This window comes from Zootoca vivipara, chromosome 6 (genome assembly GCF_965207765.1).
Source record: "Zootoca vivipara chromosome 6, rZooViv2.hap1.1, whole genome shotgun sequence".
NCBI lineage: Eukaryota > Metazoa > Chordata > Lepidosauria > Squamata > Lacertidae > Zootoca > Zootoca vivipara.
In genome coordinates, this window is record NC_142589.1 from 62946340 (window position 1) to 62965414 (window position 19075).

Here is a 19075-nt window from a genome sequence, read left to right on the forward strand (position 1 = left end):
AAAATCTTTGCCGCCTGTATTCTTATTTAAAATGCTTGAGACAGTTTTGTTTTTTAAATAAAAAAGTTGATTTCATTTCCAAAAAATCTGTGAAAACATTTTAAGAAGATAAAATTGACTGCCATATATTTTGTAATGTCAAAGGTTGACTTAATAATATGAATGCAGCCATGATTAATTTAAGATATTAAATCTATTCAGGCAAGAATGCGTGTACATATTGTAATGACTTCCTTTTCGTACAATTAAAGTAATTGGATTATATTTAATGAGCTATTTACATTTAATAATTAAGAAAAGACTTATCTTTCCAGTATTCCCTAAGTGCAACAAACGGAAGGGTGGGGGGATTCAGTACTGGGATATAATTAACAAGCCATAAGTTGAAACTGAAAGAGCTGCTGAGCTGCTGTGGAAAAGACTGCTTTATTCCTGTAATTTAGAATTGCTATTGAAAGAGCAGTGCATAATTTAGAATCTGCATTAAGGGAAAGAGAGCTGACTGCTTCTAGGGACTTTCTTGTACAGTATGATACAATTTTGGGCACATGTCCTAGAGAATGCCAACAGATAACCATTCCTAGCTAGATACAGTGTAAGAGGAAGGAAATGTCTGTAAAGGGAAGATAAATTTTCTGCTTTTTCTGTAAAGAAGCAACCCTCTATTTTGTAGTCTGTCTCTAGCACATGTAAATTTTAAGAGAGGGAAAGATGCAGGGTATTTCCCACGTGAAGAATGCAGTATGCCAGCCATGAGCAAATGAGAGTCAACTATCCTCAGATGTACTTTGATACTGGAGTAACCACTTTTTTAAATACAGTGGAACCTCGGGTTACAAACCTTCAGTTTACAAGCAATCATAACCCGGAAGTAAGTAACCCGAGGTTTCCAAGGCCTACTGAGGCCTCCACCGAGGCATCGGAGCATCCGCGAAAGCGCTCCGATGCCTTCGTGGAGCAGCTAGGCCAGGGCCTCCTCCTTACCTTGCTTTTGCCCCTGGGACCCTCCGGCCCCGGATCTCCGGGTGGCTGGGTGATCCCGGCGCGGCGGCGCAGCAGCAGCGGGCGGGGGTGGTTGACGGGTCCGAGGCTCCTTTCTCCGAGGGACTCCTCTCCCTCTTCGGATTGAGCGCGGCAGCGGCAGAAAGGTCGAGTCCGAGGCCTTGGCGCTCCGCAAGGCGGGAGATCCCAGGCCATTGGGCCCCAGGGCTCTGCCTGGTCGGCGGCTGATCGACGGCTGGACACCGTCGATTTTGGGCTGTTGCGCTCACTGGGGGAGGGGCGACCTCTCGGCCGGTCCACCGGGCACCCCCAGAACCCACACGGCAGCGGCCGGAGGGTCCCAGGGTCAAAGGCGGGGTGCGGAGGGGTAAGGAGGAGGCCCTGGCCCAGGTGCCCCATCGCCGAACTACCACCACTGCCACTGCCACAGAAGCGAAGAGGACCCTGAGCCCCCATCCAAACAATGACTTTCATCAGTCCATTTAAATTTTTTTCATCTACAATACTGTCTCAATTATGATTATTGCCTTCATTTTATGTATCAATGGTCTTGGTAGACAGTAAAATTTGTGTTAAATTGCTGCTTTAGGGGGTGTTTTTCGTTGTCTGGAACGGATTAATCCACTTTCCATTACTTTCAATGGGAAAGTTCGCTTCGGTTTATGAACGCTTCAGTTTATGAACAGACTTCCGGAACCAATTCTGTTCATAAACCGAGGTACCACTGTAGCTGCATAAAGGTCCTGTCTACACTAGAGCTAGGCGATATATTGTCCCAAACCGGTTTGAAGGCCGTATCGTGATACTGGTTTCATAATTTTTGACCTGGCAATATTTTGCGAACCGTGATGTGTGTTTGTGTGTGCTGTGCTATGCTATGCAAAAATCAGTGTGGGAAAAACCATGATGCCAGCCAATGCCTCTACATAGCTCCATCCTTATTTCAGACATTGAGATATTTTGGTATATCACAATGTTGAGCTGGTGATATATCATGATATTGAAAAAACAGGTAACGCCCAGCCCTACTGTTCACCTCTACATAAAGGTAAAGGGACCCGTGACCATTAGGTCCAGTCGTGGACGACTCTGAGGTTGCATGCTCATCTCGCTCTATAGGCTGAGGGAGTCAGTGTTTGTCCGCAGACAGCTTTCGGGTCATGTGGCCAGCATGACTAAGCCGCTTCTGGCGAACCAGAGCAGCGCACGGAAATGTTTGCTTTCCTGCCGGAGCAGTACCTATTTATCTTCTTGCACTTCATGCTTTTGAACTGCTAGGTTGACAGGAGCAGGGACCGAGCAATGGGAGCTCACCCGTCGCGGGGATTCGAACCACCGACCTTCTGATTGGCAAGCCCTGGGCTCTGTGGTTTAACCCACAGCGCCACCCTCTACATAGTTCCATCCATATTTCAGACATTGTGAAATATCAATAAATTATGATGTTTAACTGGTATATCGTGATGTTGAGAACCAGATATCACCCAGCCCTAGTCTACACACACACAAACACACTTGGAGAGATACTAATAATTTGTGGAATGTCTTTGGGCATGGAAGAAGAAACTAAGCAATATACAAATGCTTTCTTGTCTATTCACCTCAAGGTGTTTATTTGCCACAGGCAAGTGATGATTTACAAGCTAGGATACTGAAAAGCATAGGAGGGTTTTAAGGATGTGCCACGTTTGTAGCTGCATGCAACCCATGTCATCGAGGTAGAGTTCATCATTGAAGTGTTCCTCCCACCCCTTCACCTGGGAAAGTTCATGGCTTAGCTCAGGCACCCCCAAACTCGGCCCTCCATATGTTTTGGGACTACAATTCCCATCACCCCTGACCACTGGTCCTGTTAGCTAGGGATGATGGGAATTGTAGTCCCAAAACATCTGGCAGGCTGAGTTTGGGGGTGCCTGGCTTATTTTCTTGCTTACTATCCTAGAATCCTTTGCACGTCTTCTCAGCAATAAGCCATGTTGGTAAGTAGCCATGGAGTAATTGTTGCATCAATAACAATTTGAATTTCCTGCTTGAGTTTTTGGTGGTGTGGAATATGCTACTGCTGCCGTTTTCACAAATTAGGTGAGCAACTGAAACACACTGTAGAACAAGGAGTGTGGAACCCTTTTCAGCCCAAGGGCCACATTTCCTAATATGGATCCTCCGGCGGCTGCATGTTGTTGGTGGACAGGACTAGAGGTGAAAGTGTGTGGAGCAGTGGATGTGGCTCCTGCCTTTGTACCATAGGCTACATTCCAGCCATACAAAAGTCAGAGGTTTCTGTACACACCATGCCTCACCATCATCCATCCAAACAGTCAAGTAACATTATCACGTGGATCAATTTTATCCAGTGTAAACCTATTAAGAAGGGCATGGAGCAGGCCCAGTGAGGGGTGTAGTCTGGCATTACCTAGGACACCTTCCAAGGACCAGGTGGAGAGGCCTGGAGGTTTGCATTCAGTCCCCGGGCCAGTGTTTTCTTTCCCTTCTGTAATATATTTGCCAACTACTGTTGGACTAGCATTAGGCCATACAAAGTGGCTTCATTCTGTAGAATTGAATCAAAATCTCTCACTAATAACCTAGGGGGTAAACTAGGTTTCCTATTTGAGGTTGCACCTCAAAATCTGGTCACAATCACTGTACAACCAAAGGAGTCCTAGATCACTCATGTAAACAGCCCCCAACTGCATTGTTTCACCTATTTGCAGAAAGTGTATGTGCCTATGTGACCCGCAAGAGCAAGACTGATCTGCCACTCACATGGTATTGTTACTAGCTTTGGGCAAGTGACTTAACAGGCTTAGAGGTGGTGTAGGGTTAAGAAGAATCCCACAATTTATATTACCAAATCACCAACTTCTCTGTTTGGTTGTCTCCTTCCCCTGGCTATAATGAGCTCACTGGCTGGTGATAGTGGTGATTTGGTCTTTATTATTGCAAATTAGAAATAAGTGAATTGATAGTTTGATTTTCTCATTAGTAAGACATTTGCTTCGGTTAGACTGGGCCATGCCGTATTTGCGAAACATGACCAGAAAGCAGATAGGCTCATTTTTTAAAAGCTGGTTAAAGAACATAAATAGCACTTTTGAGATGCAGAAGGTGCTGAAGGCATGTTCTCCTCACTGCCTGTTTATTAGTGACAGTTGAAACATGCTGCACATGTGCACACTGCACCTTTTTATGTCCGAAAGATACCTGCTCTTAGAGCAGCTCTGTTAATTTATGGGCTTGAGTTAATATTTACCATCCACGGAAATGTGTGTACTAAAATGTCAGAATGGTGGGATGAGTGCCCCTTCCCAGAACACGTTCCTGGAGTCAAACTGGCATTGTGGCTTTGCAAAACATGAATCTGAGAATGAATAACCATTCTGTCATTCTTCATTTAAATGTGCATGCTTTTTTGAAACTTGCTGATATCCAAACATAACACATAAAGTAACAGTTAATCATCCCTTGACCAAGTCAGTCATTCCTGTGAAACCCAACTTACCATGATAGGATTTTTTCCATTGGAAAAAAAAATTTGTTTTAATCTATTCCACGCCAGCCTCTGACTATAAATTATATAACCAGTTATACGATGTGGGAAAACTTTTGCCCCATATCATTTCCCTTATCTATTATTTCTTGTGTCTAGTTCTAATACTGAAGGTGCATAATGCCTTGGATGCTTGAATAGCTGAAACCAGCTTCCATGGTTGTAGCTCTCTGTAGCAGGGGTTGTATTGTTTATTGTAGAAAAACAAGCTGCAAGAATTAACATTGTGGAGTCATGCCATATTAAAGGGGCATGGGAGTGTGCCTTTAGGAAATTGTAAGCCTCAAAATTAATGGCGACTGTTGAATTAATAACTTGAAAGTTGGGATATATGATCTACCTGATGGAGTCTACCATTGTTCCAAATGTTGTCCTGATCCATGTTTCCTAGCACTGTTGTGATTGATGGTGCCAAAAAATAATAGTTAAAGCAAGTTTTAAAAATAATTCACTTGTTTCTTAAAGAAGCAACAACAAAAAGTGCAACTTGGCATAGTGAAGATGATTTGCATGCAGAAATGGGTTGCTTAATCATTTACATTTCAATGTGTTGGTTGGCCAGTTACTCTCCTCTCCCCCAAAGGCTCCCTCAGAATTTACATAAAGTATAAAGTTAGACAATTGAGCTCACTGATCTTAAAGGTAAAGGGACCCCTGACCATTAGTTCCAGTCGTGACCGACTCTGGGGTTGCGACGCTCATCTTGCTCTATTGGCCGAGGGAGCCGGTGTACAGCTTCCAGGTCATGTGGCCAGCATGACTAAGCTGCTTCTGGTGAACCAGAGCAGCACACGGAAACACCGTTTACCTTCCTACCGGAGCAGTACCTACAGTATTTATCTACTTGCACATTGACGTGCTTTCGAACTGCTAGGTGGGCAGTTCGAACTGCTAGGTGGGCAACAGGAGCTCAACCCGTCGCGGGGAGTCAAACTGCCGACCCTCACGCCACACATTTTTTTCTGTTGCAAGACGATGTTGGAAACGGACAGTTTAAATAAAGAAGAGTTCTGGATGAAGATCTTCAGCTCATTGAGGGAGGGAGGGACATCCAGCTCTTCCAAGACAAGCAGAGTCTGGATGCTGTCAATTGCTGTGTCGAAGGCCATGTTTTCCCATGAGTACAGTTATCGGTAGTGCTCTGCCCATCACTTCATCTGCTTGCTGCAGTCTGTGATGGTCTCTCCAGACAAAGTTTTCAGTGGTGAAGTTTTTCCAACTGTTGTTCCAAAGGCTTTCTTCATGCCTTTGGACATTTTACCCTACAGGTACTAGAAAGTTTGTCAGTTGGATGAACATTGGTTACTTCATTTATCCATTTTTAATTGGTAACTTAGTATTTGAGGAATTAAACCTTTGTCTAGATTTTTTCATTTGTGTATTAGTTTGCAGTGATTAGCACACACATACGTAAACTGACCAATTTTTGTTCAGGCAAGCATTTTTGTGAATCTCTTGAACAGATTAATATTTTCAATTTGTGGGTACCAGGATGAGGAATAGCCTAGGATTTTCTTAGTGCTGCATTTAAGCCCATTGACCTGTGAGACTATTACTCTGCTCTGGGTTCCTCATGAGGAAAGAAGTAAAACCTGTTACGAGGGTATAGTGAGGGCCACACACGAGCTAACTCTTCCTTATGATTAGGAAATGTGAGAGGTCAGAGTTTTGGTTTTTTTATTTGTGGTGGATATCCAGGCTTCTTAGGGTTGTTGGGAGAAGAGGATCCTCTTCAAATCACTATAGCTGCCCTTTCCTACCAATTATTATTTGGCTGCTGGCTATAGCTGGGCAGCTATAGCCAGCAATGACAGATGAACCCATGATATTTGCGAAAGAATAAGTGCTCATTACAGGGAGAGAATAAGCGCTCATTGCAGCCGGAAAGCAATAGCATGTGGCATCACATGGTAGTTGCTTCATAATTATCACTCTAGTGCCGATTGCTGAGGCACCACCCTTAGGTTGCCCTGTGATTCTAGTGCCCTGGATTTACAGCATCCTTTTCTGTGAATATTACTGTGGGCCCTCAGCAGAACTTTTTTTACTGAACATCCTTTTTATTTTTTGGTCTCTGCATGTATTTCCAGTGTTGTTTTTATTCCTTATTTTTTCCCTGGCCTTTCGGAGTTTCACAAGGCCAGTCTTTCTGGCCGTTTCAAGGAGGAACTGCTAATGCTGAGAGACGCTTAAAGCTAGTTGTCTTTTTAGACGTTGGAAGGAATAGTTGGCCTGTGTTGGCAGAATGAAATAGGACTTCTAGTTCTGTGGCCTGATGAGAATTTCAGATTTGATGATCCTCTTTCTCCCTTGCTTCCAAACCTTCTGGTGTGTCTAATCCACCAGTGGGCATTCTCAAAAGCTATCCCTGAGGAAGCTTTCCTTATTCTGCTTTGCTTTGCTGTTTGGGTTTGTAGGGTGTGTGTGTTTGGGGGGGGGGATAATTTGCAACTACAGGCATCCCACTTACACGTGATCGACTTGCGTGTGAGCCAGGAAATAATGAAATAATTCAATTCAAACCAGGAAATGGCACGAGAGAGCTGGAGAGTCCTTGTGGCTCATGAGGAGACTCCCCAGAGCCCAAAGAGGACATCAGTGAGGGTGGAGGAAACCCTGAAGAAATCGGAGGAGCAGTGAGGCTTTGTTTACACTTCTCAACCTCCCTGTCTAACAGCTGGTATGTGAGGTAGTGCAGCAGCAGCAGCTGCTCTGATGTGTTCTCCAGCCTCCTGCCAGCCTCAGGGCTTCAATTCTAGTTGTGGATATTTTTGGATACAGAATTTTTGGTATGGCAAAAACAGAAGTGACAGGGCATTTAAAAGGTGTTTAGAAGGTGCTCCCTACTTTACATGATTACACTCATGTGTGTAGGGCCCTGGAATATAACCCCCATGTAAGTGGGGGGGGAGGTCTCGTCTGTAGAAATGCTTAAGGAACACTGGCCTTGGGTTCAGGGTCTGGTATCTGAGTTATTGCAAAAGTGCTCAGTTCCTAAAAATGCCAGACCTTTAGGGGGATGGCTTGGTGCTGGAGACAGCCATTGTGGCTGTCCTAGCTTTAAGATGTTTCACACAGATGGTGTTTAGTAAAAGGTAATCTCTCACAGTAAAGAAGAAGTGAAATTGGTAATGTCCATGTGTGGTTCCTCCCCACCCTTTTCTGTCTTCACCCTCACCTTTAAGTGTCAGTGCTAAAGCAAGATCCCAATTTCCTCTGGCTTACTTGAAGCGGTTCTTACGGTTGTGTTGGGGAGGGTGGGGCATATGCTGGCTTCCTTCCTTTCTGTGTTCACAGATAGCTTTTTTTTTTTTTAAAGAACTCTCCACCCACCCACCCACCCAACAGTTTGGTGCCAAAAGATTGCTGCCATGCGGTATCTTTTCTGGAAGGGCATTTGTGATCTTTGGCACTGAGAATGTGTTGGTCTGCTTTGTTTAGGGCAGTTGTTCTCTAACTTTTTTCTCTGGGTCACACTTTCAGAATAATTTATTTAATTGATAGAAATGCAATGGGAAACAAAAAGAAGCACTTCCTAGCAGTGCTTGTTTTGTAACATAGAACACAACTACAGCTCCACATTGGGCAAAATATTTCTGCATTGCTGGGAATTGGAGTAGATGACCCTTAAAGTCCCTTCCAACTCTGCAGTTCTGTGATTCTGTAAAGCTTTATAACAGGCATAGGCAAACTCAGCCCTCCAGATGTTTTGGGACTACAATTCCCATCATCCCTGACCACTGGTCCTGTTAGCTTTATAATATGGTCATGAGATAGCCAGAAAGTAAAAAACAAATAAGCAAACAATGCAGCTACATAAGAACATGAATCATTCTCAAAATACAATATTGATTGTTCTTGATTCTTCCCACCACAATTGCTATTCTCTCCTGCCACACCCTTTGAGAACCACTGGTTTTGGGACGCATTACCTGGGTACATGCTTATGTGTTTGGTGTTATGCAAGAGTAGCTTCTTCAGCCCATGTGGTAAGTTTGTCTGTACAGTATCATGTTTCGAGAGTGCTATAATTTATACTACCACAATCTTTATGAGAACCTATTTGGTAACAACGTGTTATTAAAATGTTAATGCTTGCATATGCATTATTATTGTTTTTATATGGGGTTAATTTTTTAAATATTCTAGGTTGCTTTGGGGCACTGTCATGTGTATGAAAAAAGGTTAATAAATATAAATAGATAAATAAGCAATATATTTAGCTGTACTTAGCATGTGGCTGCTAGTGCACGCTATGCAAGTGGGAGACTTCTGTCTCTGACATAGCTGCTGTTCAGTGCTAGAAATGGCCAGTACGTCTTGTATGTGGACCTTTTGGACCACAGCTCAGTCTTTTCTGTTTTCTGAAGCTTAAAATAACCACAACCCCACAGGATTATGTCAGCATTATGATTGCCACAGGCCAGGAAGGCTGCTATTGTCGGATCTCTGGTCAAGATACATAACGCAGGCAGAGTTCCTCCACCCTCATATTTTGAGGTTACAAAGTCATATGTTGGGAGGGTGCCCACAGACACACAACAGTCCAGGCGGTTCTTTTCTTTACTATTGCCATGAAAGTCAGGCCTTTTTAGTGTGTCTCCTAGGTATGGAAGCAAGTGACTAATCTTGGAGTGCTTTTAAATTGTCTTCTACAATTTCCACAGAAGAAACCTGAGGTAAACTTTCAGAGAGCAAAACTTGTGAAGCAAAGATTTCTTCTCTTTAGTACTGTTTCTGTATGACTGGTGGATGATCCGTCTCCCTGCCCCCTTTCTTTTTGCTCTGTTGCTTGTGCTTGCACTTTTATTTCCTCTTTCCTTTTTTAAAAAAATCCATTATAATCCCCTCCTTCCCTTTTTCCTTTTTACATTTGTCTTCCTTCTCACATTCTTGCTTATGTGTTTCTGATATGCCAAACTTGATTCTTAGGCTGATTCTTGAGTGTTCCATTTCTACCTCCTGTGATGGTGCAGTGTAGCGTGTATTTCAAAGAATCACAGAATTGAAAGGGACTGTGACGGTCATAGAGTCTAGCCCCCTGTTTTTCCCAATGTGGGGCTCAAATACATAACCCTGAGATTAAGAGTCTCATGCTCTACCAACTACCGTGTTTCCCCTTTTTTAAGACACCGTCTTATAACTTTTTTCCCTCAAAAAAACACACAGTGGCTTATTTTCAGGGGGTGTCTTTTTTTAAAAAAAAAAGTGCTGGTACAACTGGGACCCACTGGCTCAGGATGCTCGGTGCTCTCTTCTGCACATTGCTGGGCGCGTTGTTGGCGCTGCCAGTTCCGAGCGCCTGCAGGGTGGGGTGGGGGTGGCAGTGCTTTAAACCCCCAACCCTGTAGAAAGCAATGGAAGTTATGGACTGTAACAATCCTTAAGAGGCGCAGGTCTTAAAAAACCCCTGGTATCACCCTTGAAGCACAGCCTTCCAAAGTCAGGGGGGAATAGGTCTGTTTAGACAAAGGAAAGGATCGGGGGTGATTCTGTGCCCTGGGACCCACAGAACTACTTTAAAAATCCCAACCTGGGGGGGGGGGTCAAATAGTGAAGCCCCATAGCCCTGTAGCAACAGAAGGCACATTCTGAAGCACCCGAGCTGTTCGGTTCCATAAAAAATCCAGGAATTGTAAAATTAACAACAATAATGGGGGGGCACTCTATCCAAAGAGTTAAGAAGGAATGGGAAAGTGTTGAGTTATATATGGAAAAATATGGAAAGGAAAGTTAGTTAAAGATAAAAAATAAATAATTATCGCAAGGGGAAAAATAACATCATAAAGGGTAATAATATTAAATATAAAATAGACAACACAACAGAAAAAGCAAGTATATGACTAAATGAGATCGCACAGGAGTGAGGGAAGTGGGGAGAGAGGGAGGGGGGTAAGGAATGGAAGGAGGCAATGGTTGGAGGAGGGTATAGGGGGATGAATTAAAGGAAAATTAAGACTGAGAAGCGCATGGTTTTTGTTTTTTAAAGATGCAAAGGCTTGCAATCAGCCAAAGTATAGAGCCCAACTTCTAGGAGACTGCGATCTACTTGCGGATTTATAAACTGGAGGTGATCTACCCCCGTTATATTGGTGTTCAGGTCAGAGTTGTTTTTAGAGAGAGGAAATATCCCATTTTTGAGGTTAAAGTAAAAGTTCCTGACCTTTTTTTTATAATGAGGAAATGCTGCTAAAACTCCGTTCTTCATTCCACGAAGGGGAGAGGGGGCGGGGCCGGGTGCTCAAAGACAAAAGAAATGGAAAAGGAGATAGCGATCAAATCCAGCCTCGCATTCATGCAGCCGTCGGGAGAGGCAGGGGCTGCAGCCGAGTGCTGCTTCACAAACAAACGGGGGAAAGTGCTTAGAACCCAGAGAATCCAGCTGAAAAACACGAAGCAGCAACAGCAATTGCACACACACCATCCCAAGCCAGCACAGTAACCAAGTCCCAAAAGCAAGAAAGGACTCAGCAAACACTGCTGCGGCCGGCGTTGCTGCTGCTGACTCGGGGAGCTCAGTGATCTCTTCCGCACAGCGCCTATCACTATGGCTTATTTTCGGGGTACGGTTTATATTTCTCAAATGCTTAGAAATGCTGCTATGGCTTATTTTATGACTACGCCTTAAAAAGGGGGAAACACGGTATGTTGCAGGAGTGACTAGATAACCCAGTGTGAATGTGTGTTCATTGGTCTGGCACAGATTCTGGGGGAAGGAGTGTTCTGAAAGTTATACTACTCCATATCCCCACCCCATCTGCTGTTAAATTTGATAAGATACATGGGCTTGGGATAAGATACATGGGCCCCTTCATGGATCAATGCCTTGTCGTGGCGAAGGGGCTTGAATAACTCAGAGAAGCTATGAGCTATGCCATGCAGGGCCACCCAAGATGGACAGGTCATAGTGGAGAGTTTTGACTAAACGTGATCCACCTGGAGAAGGAACTGGCAAGCCACTCCAGTATCCCTGCCAAGAAAACTCCATGGACAAAGACAACAGGCATATAAAAGAAGGAAATCAGCCCTGAGTGCTCCCTGGAAGGACGGATCGTGAAGCTGAGGCTCCAATACTTTGGCCACCTCATGAGAAGAGAAGAATCCTTGGAAAAGACCCTGATGTTGGGAAAGATTGAGGGCACTAGGAGAAGGGGACGACAGAGGACAAGATGGTTGGACAGTGTTCTCGAAGCTACGAACATGAGTTTGACCAAACTGCGGGAGGCAGTGCAAGACAGGAGTGCCTGGCGTGCTATGGTCCATGGGGTCACGAAGAGTCGGACACGACTAAACGACTAAACAACAACATGGGCTTGTACCATGCCCATATTTTTCCCCAGTGGGGCAATTTAGGATGGAAAATGGGCAGGAAGGAAAGCACCCTTTTCTCTAGAACTGCTATTCTGACCTAATCTACAGGTCTAGCAGCTGTGTATTAAAATGTTACAAAAGGGTGGGGCTTTATGGGGGCTTGAGTCCTTCCAGAAGATGGGTTTGGGGGGGGGTTGTGTTTTTTTTAGGCTTTGTGTTATGATTACTGTATGAGCAAAGATATTATTGGGAAACTCATGGACTTTAGAATACAGTATGTGGTTTTAATTCTTTAATCATCTTCCAGGTGGTGCATTTGCATGTGATGTTTATGAATTGCACCACCATTAAACTGCTTAAACCAGTATATGAGATTTTAAAACCTTAATAAACATCATTCAAACAGTAATCAAATGTTATCACAGTAGATTCCAAATCACAATAAAAAGGTAGAACAAAAAAGGTATCCCTTAAGGTGGGACAGGTATTTTTTAATTAGGCCTGTCACTTGATTAAATTTTAGTTGATGATGCATCTACCTTCTTACCAACTGATTAAATATATATGATGACAACAGCAATTGGGGTGACCTTTTCAGATCCTAAGTATGGTGTGAATTTTCATTTCTAGTAGGAAAGGCCCTCTTTAGCGGCACAGAACATTAAATACCGTGTGTAGAAGTCTGTTTCCACACTGTGTGTGTTCATTTCTAATGTTTGTTATATGGAAGTTGGCATGCTGTATCTTTGCTTTTCCACTGCAGTCCTGAATTCAGTGATAATTTGGCGTGCCTGAATTTTCCTTGTGTTTGGAACATTAACATTGTGGTCACATGGGATGCAGCTTGGGATGATATATCCCCCTAAACAATCACCAGTGCATCTGAGTGACTTTAAACTGTTAGTATTCACTGTGCTGTGATAGTCCTTGGCAGAACTGACATGAAGAAATCTGTTGCTCTGGGAGTGCCTTTGTACTTTACATAGCTAATCACATGTGGTCTTCCAGACTTTTCCTTTGGACCTCTGCAAGTTATGCTTAGGGCTGCAGTGTTTGGAATCACTCCATTGTATGACATTGTGTATTGTCCTCCCACCCAGGGCCGTCTCAAGCAGGTCGGGCGCCCTGGCACTGAGGCGCGGAGATCGCTCCGGTGCCCTCGCAGCGCGCAGCACGGCTTTGCCGCGCAGCGTTCCGCCTGCCGGCCCGGCGCCCTGCACCACCGGGACTACACCTAGAGCCGGGCCTGCTCCCACCCACCCCAAATACTGCAGCCAATGATGTGAGGGAAAACTCACAACATGATGATTGGCAAGTGATTCTCTATGGATGCTATTTGCAGCATTTTGTGTAGTTCTGCCTTTCAACAGGAATAGAAAACTATTCTAATTGTAGTAATAATAAATCTGATGATGCCCTTATGGAGAGTTAGAGTCAGATTCAGGTGTAGCCAAGACAATGGTTGTCTTTGAGCAAATTTTCTTTAGCCTCAGTTTTCCACCTCCGAAATAGGTTGAAGAGCTTTGCTGCACACAAAAATGGATGAAAGACTTCAGTCATATACAAAGTATACCAACTTTTCTGGCTATGAATAATAGAAGTCTGTCCTTTTTATCATTTGTTGTGATTATGCGTACAGCAAGCTGGCTGACCTCTGCATTATCCAAGCACAGGAAGACCCATTAAAAGGTGAATGTATTCCTGTCAAGTTTTGCTGGCGCTTCTTGGCTCACACTGTTAATTTCTTGAGATTTTTGTAACCTCATGTTACATATAAAACCTTGGATGCTGTTCTGTGCCCTCCAGATCTTGAACTTCTCTGCAGTGGCAGGTCAGATTTGGAAATTCAGATTTTTGACTTGGGAGGTAATTAGCAAAAGCTAATATCGGCTTCAGTCCCTTAACACACTGATAGAAAAGCATCTAGGAATGACTCCTGGACCTCAGAGATAAGCTGCCAGCTGCCACAGAGACTATAAAAGGGTGGTTCAAAGTCGAGCACAAACAGCTGACTTTTAAAAATGATTCTTGGTTTGTTGCTGTTGGTGACAGGAAATCATGTTCCCCAAGCTGTCAGCTTCCTGCTTTTATTTTTTCCATTCCATCCACAGCAGATCAGAGTCTTTGTCATACGACAGCTGTCTCCTCTGGTGGAGCTGTTCACCATCTCACCTAGGAAGGGGTCCACCCTTTTCCTTCAAAGAAATTAGCAAATGAATTTCAGTGTACTCTATTTTCACTAGTTGGATATCTTTTAAATGCTTGTCTTTGTTCTCCACTAGAGCTTAAATTTCTCAGAGAAATACTCTCTTGAGGATGAATGACTTAGGCATATAGGCACTACAAATGGACTTTATATTTGCTAGAAACAGGGTTGCTTTTTGTAATTAAGAGGAAAGGAGATAGTGATGATCAGAATATTCTTATTGGGATGTGTGTATTTGATATTTTTATACTGGAATGCTGTAAAATGGGGGGGGGGCTTTCTTCAAGTGTCAGGTTAGCACAACTGCAGATTCTTTGATAGTATAACTTTTGGGAGAGCAGATCAGCACGGTTCCCTGTCAGACCCTTTCAAAGCTTGTACTTTAATTCCTAGAGCTTCAGTCTTCATTTGTCAAGCTATCAGCTGCTGTATGCCTTTGTAAAACTACTAGTGTGCATGTATCTCTCAAACCATAGCTGCTTTAGTGGGGGAACCTTCCAACACAAGGGACTTGGGTGTGTGTGTGATGCAGACCTCAGACTGAGAAGCATTTGTTAGCAAGCTTCCTGGTGAGTTAAAAGTGCTTCCTGTTTTTTCCTGAGAGCCCAACTTGTCTGGTGTGATGGAAAATTGGAAAATGTTTAACCCTTTCCCAACTGGACTTGGGTTGGTGTTGTTCTCCCCACCCCTCCTGCTAGCCTTTAATAGTTTTGGCTAAATGTTTAGCAGTATTTGAAAGAAGTTGGCTAGATAGATTGGAACACATGGTTTGTGGGACAGATCACAGCAGCCCAGAGTGGGAAGCATCATGCAGTGGCTGGCCCCAGCTTCTCTGTAGCAAACCTTAAAACTGCAGGTTGGGTTTTTTTAAAGCCTAGTTCTGACACACGTGTGTGTGTGTGTAGGGGGGGGGGAGATGAAAGCAATGATTTAGATAAAGCTGATTTCTGAGCAGGAAAACAAATGCTGTGCTGCTGGTGATGCCAGCATCTGTGGCTGAGTAATCCTTTTCCTGTTTGTGGGATTTTTTTTTATCTTTTCAGAACGCCGCCTGAAGCTGGTCCACCATGCCATTAGTAACAAGGAACATCGAGCCAAGGCACCTGTGCCGTCAGACATTGCCTAGTGTTCAGAATGAGCTGGAATGCGTGACCAACATCACCCTGGCAAATGTCATTCGACAGCTGGGCAGCCTGAGTGAGTACCATGGCCAGCCTGCCTGCTGCCCTCGGAAGCTGCTGGGCTCTTGATTCATCTGCCTTCTCTCTCTTCTTGTGTTCCTATTTCTCCCCCATCTGTCTTCCATGGGTAGTGCTAAAAGATCTTCCTAGTGAAACCTCCTTGAACCTCGATTTCTCCCTCCTCTACTCAACCAGGCTGCATTGGAGAGGGATGAGCAAGGGATGACTGCAGCTGAAGCACAGCTGGAAGGAATACAAGGCAGGCAGCCTCCATGCAGAAGCGCTGGGCTGAGAACCTTCAATATGTCGAGCACATTATCAAGTGTCCCTCTCATGTGTTTTCAGTATTTAGTGTGCTAGTATTCCTTTTTATCAGATTCCTGTCATGATGCAGTTACTTACTGAGTTGAAGATTATGAATGTACCACATTGTATACTGAAATTCCCTCATGGAGACTATGAACTGTCACTCTATTTGGTTTCTTCATGCTGTTTATTTCTGCGGATGATGAATAGGTTTTGGCTTTTATTTAGCTAGCTCTGTAAAAGGGCAGGATTACTACATGGGCAGAGGTTTAAAAAGAGAGAAATCGGCCACTTGGGTCTTTGTTACTCTTTAAAAATCATGATGTGATTGGAGTTGCATTAACTCTATTTCTCTAGAGTTTTGACATTCTAAAATGCTTGCAAAGGGGTCCTCATATACTCTTGTGAGGTAGAGAGTGCCTGTATAAAGCTATGTAGGGTTAAGGTTGAATAGCTGTGTGAATTGATTTAAATAACGTTGTTTTTAATGCACATATTTCCTGAACAAGTGTACCTGGTTGCAATTAAACAATTAAAACAACTGATTTGCAACTTTTAGAGCTTTTTTTACAAGCAAAGAGCAAAATCAAAAGCCTTTTGGTCATGAAGATATACTGTAGGTCTTTTGGACTGAGAAAATATAGGTCTTTTGTTTGGTTTTCTCCATGTACATGCTAGGATACTAAGCAGGATCACTTACTTGCTTACTTAATTGAACAAAATGGATCACATATGAATAAACATCCATAAAATCAGCCTTTAAGTGTCCACATCTTTGTAGAAGCAAGGGCTAATACAATATGTATGTGGATGAGCAAGAATCCTCCTCTTGTTAGGTGTCATCTAAGCCTGCCTGTATCACGTTAAATGTGTGTAAGTTGCAGGCTGCATCCATAAAAGGGATGGCCTAGGAAGTTGACAGGCTCAGAAATTTCATCTCTGCTTCCCCAGGGATAGGCCAGTTCCCTTGGGTGCACAAGCACCATGAGAAAATAAAATGTGTGTCAAATTCATTAGTAGGTGTTGCCATTTATCAAGGGTATGTGTGCTAAAATCAATGGCATGGCCAGGACTGCACCAGAAGAAAGCACAGTTCCCACAGTACAGGGTTTCAAAAGAGCCATCAGATAATACTGTTTGATAAAGAGTATATAGCACTGCAGCTTTACTTGTGTGTTTTTCTAGAAGCACATGCATAGACTCGGACTGTATATCAGTTGCACCGATAACTTAATGTGCAAATGCATAATACAATATCGATGCACTTTTCTCTCTTTTCATGGTGAAACAGCTTGAAATGTAAGTGTGGCTATCCAACACTATAAATGGACTGATTCAGTTCCATGAGAGTGGGGAGAAATGTACCTTCAAGCAGGTATGGGCAGAACATAGCTCCGTGGTTGAACACATGGCATTTCGAAAGTCCCAGGTTCAATCACTGGCATCTCAGTTTTAAGTGATCAGCTGTTGGGTGTTGGGGGATATTTGCCTGAAGTATTAAATTGCTGCTGCCAAGCAGAGTACATAGCACAGGGCTAGAATTTATTTTGACTGTATGTAAGGCAGCTGTATTCATATATACTCAGAAACTGATTCCCTTGACAGAAGTCTAGTTGCGATGCAGGCACCCCTTTTTGTGTGAGGGAATATACCGTAAAAGCAAGTATTCCACAAAGCTGTTTAGGGGAACTTCTGCTCTTCATCCAGGTCTAACTAACAGTGAATATTGTTTAAAAATCTTACGTGGTCTTGCTGACACTGCTAGCAATACTAAGGAAAGCAAATATTCTAAGTTATTTTGTTGTGCCCACAGCTTTTATGGGTGGGCTTTGAGGCTGGTAAATCTCTGAAGTCTGGAATCTGTATACATTTTGTAGCTATTAGTAGCTGAGGCTTGATTGGTGGCAATGCTGAAACTGAATTGCTTTCCCAGAGTTTCTAGCAGCTGACATAAGATTCCACTAGCTGCTTCTGCTTTCAAGGCAGCATCACCTGTCTTGCTAACCTTTGCTTCCATCTAAACATATTAAGAGGGACCTAGGTGGCACTGTGGGTTAAACCACAGTCTAGGGCTTGCTGATCAGAAGGTCGGCGGTTCGAATCCCTGCAACGGGGTGAGTTCCCGTTGCTCGGTCCCAGCTCCTGCCCACCTAGCAGTTTGAAAGCACATCAAAGTGCAAGTAGATAAATAGGGACCGCTCCGGCAGGAAGGTGAACGGCATTTCCGGGTGCTCCTCCGGTTCGCCAGAAGCAGCTTTGTCATGCTGGCCACATGACCCGGAAGCTGTCTGCGGACAAACGCTGGCTCCCTCAGCCTATAGAGCAAGATGAGCGCCGCAACCGCAGTTGGACACGACTGGACCTGATGGTCAGGGGCCCCTTTACCTTTAAACATATTAAATGTTTTCTTTTTCCTATTTAAGACTATTTTCTCACAAAAATGGTGAATTTTTGTACTTGGAGCCTGCCTTTCAGCCCTCTGGGACCTTCAGGGATACTCACTGGATTTGACACTGCTTGGGGATGAGGATCTCTCTTCTTTAGACCTTTCCCTTATTTCCTTTGTGTTATACTTTAAGATTTACATAATCCACTGTGCTTGCATGAAAAGCTGACCTGCAGAGCTAAACTGAATACTGAATAGGTTGCTTTGCTTTGTTGGCTTCTCAAATACACCAAACACTGGTTTAGGCTACTTGGGTTCCAGTGGGAACTTCAAGTGTTCTGTAGTTTTGAATTTCATCTTTAAATTTTAAATTGCTTAACTTCAGGTTTCTTCCTTCAGAATACTTGTTGTAAGTGTCTAGTCTGGCAGTAACATTAACATCTCCCAACTCAAAATCGGAGGCATTGTTTTCAACCTTGAAAGCACCTTGCTTTTTTTTGTGCTGCCACCTGCAAGTAATAAATGACTCTGTGCCTACTGTGAAAGAGAGCCGAGAGATGGGGAGTTTCTTTTGGCAGCATTTAATGAAGTGAGTCTTTTCGAGCTTTGAGAGGACAATGAAATGTAGCTGTCATTGTGTGTCTATCCAGTAGACCATCCTAGAAGCTAAAGAGATCACAGAACCACAAGATGAAGGCTAAATGCAACAATATTATCTGATTCATGGCTGCCCTCCTTCTTTATTACCGTATATTCCAGCATATAAGACGACGGGGCGTATAAGACGATCCCCAACTTTTCCAGTTAAAATATAGAGTTTGGGATATACTCGCCATATAATAAATACGACCCAGTGTATAAGACGACCCCTGACTTTTGAGAAGATTTCCCTGGGTTAAAAAGTAGTCTTACACGCAGGAATATACAGTACTTTATGGAAGTCTTTAAGTTTTTTGTTTCGCTTCCTTCCTTGTTTAATGATGCTGTGGAAGGGTCATGTTTAGCTAGATTGGTTTGTAGGCTTTTTCCCTACATGATTTGCTTGTTACAAAGGTCCTGATTAGGAGAGCAAAATGTGACTGTTTCCAGTCATTCCCTCCTGAGATAAAAGGATTAAAATATTTCTGTATAAA

The 19075-nt window shown here is 43.5% G+C and overlaps 1 protein-coding gene across 2 annotated transcripts in view; it reads left to right on the plus strand.

The window, feature by feature from the left end:
- Positions 1-19075, plus strand: part of WASF2 (WASP family member 2) — a 55331-nt gene that overhangs the window by 12861 nt on the left and 23395 nt on the right. Inside the window, exons 2-3 of one of the 2 annotated variants that reach the window (XM_060275764.2) lie at positions 12964-13174; positions 15113-15266. In XM_060275764.2, the coding sequence (XP_060131747.1) occupies positions 15137-15266 (130 nt within the window). In that variant the 5' untranslated portion in view covers positions 12964-13174; positions 15113-15136. The remainder of the gene's footprint in view (positions 1-12963; positions 13175-15112; positions 15267-19075) is intronic. The other variant, XM_035118693.3, reaches the window with a different exon arrangement.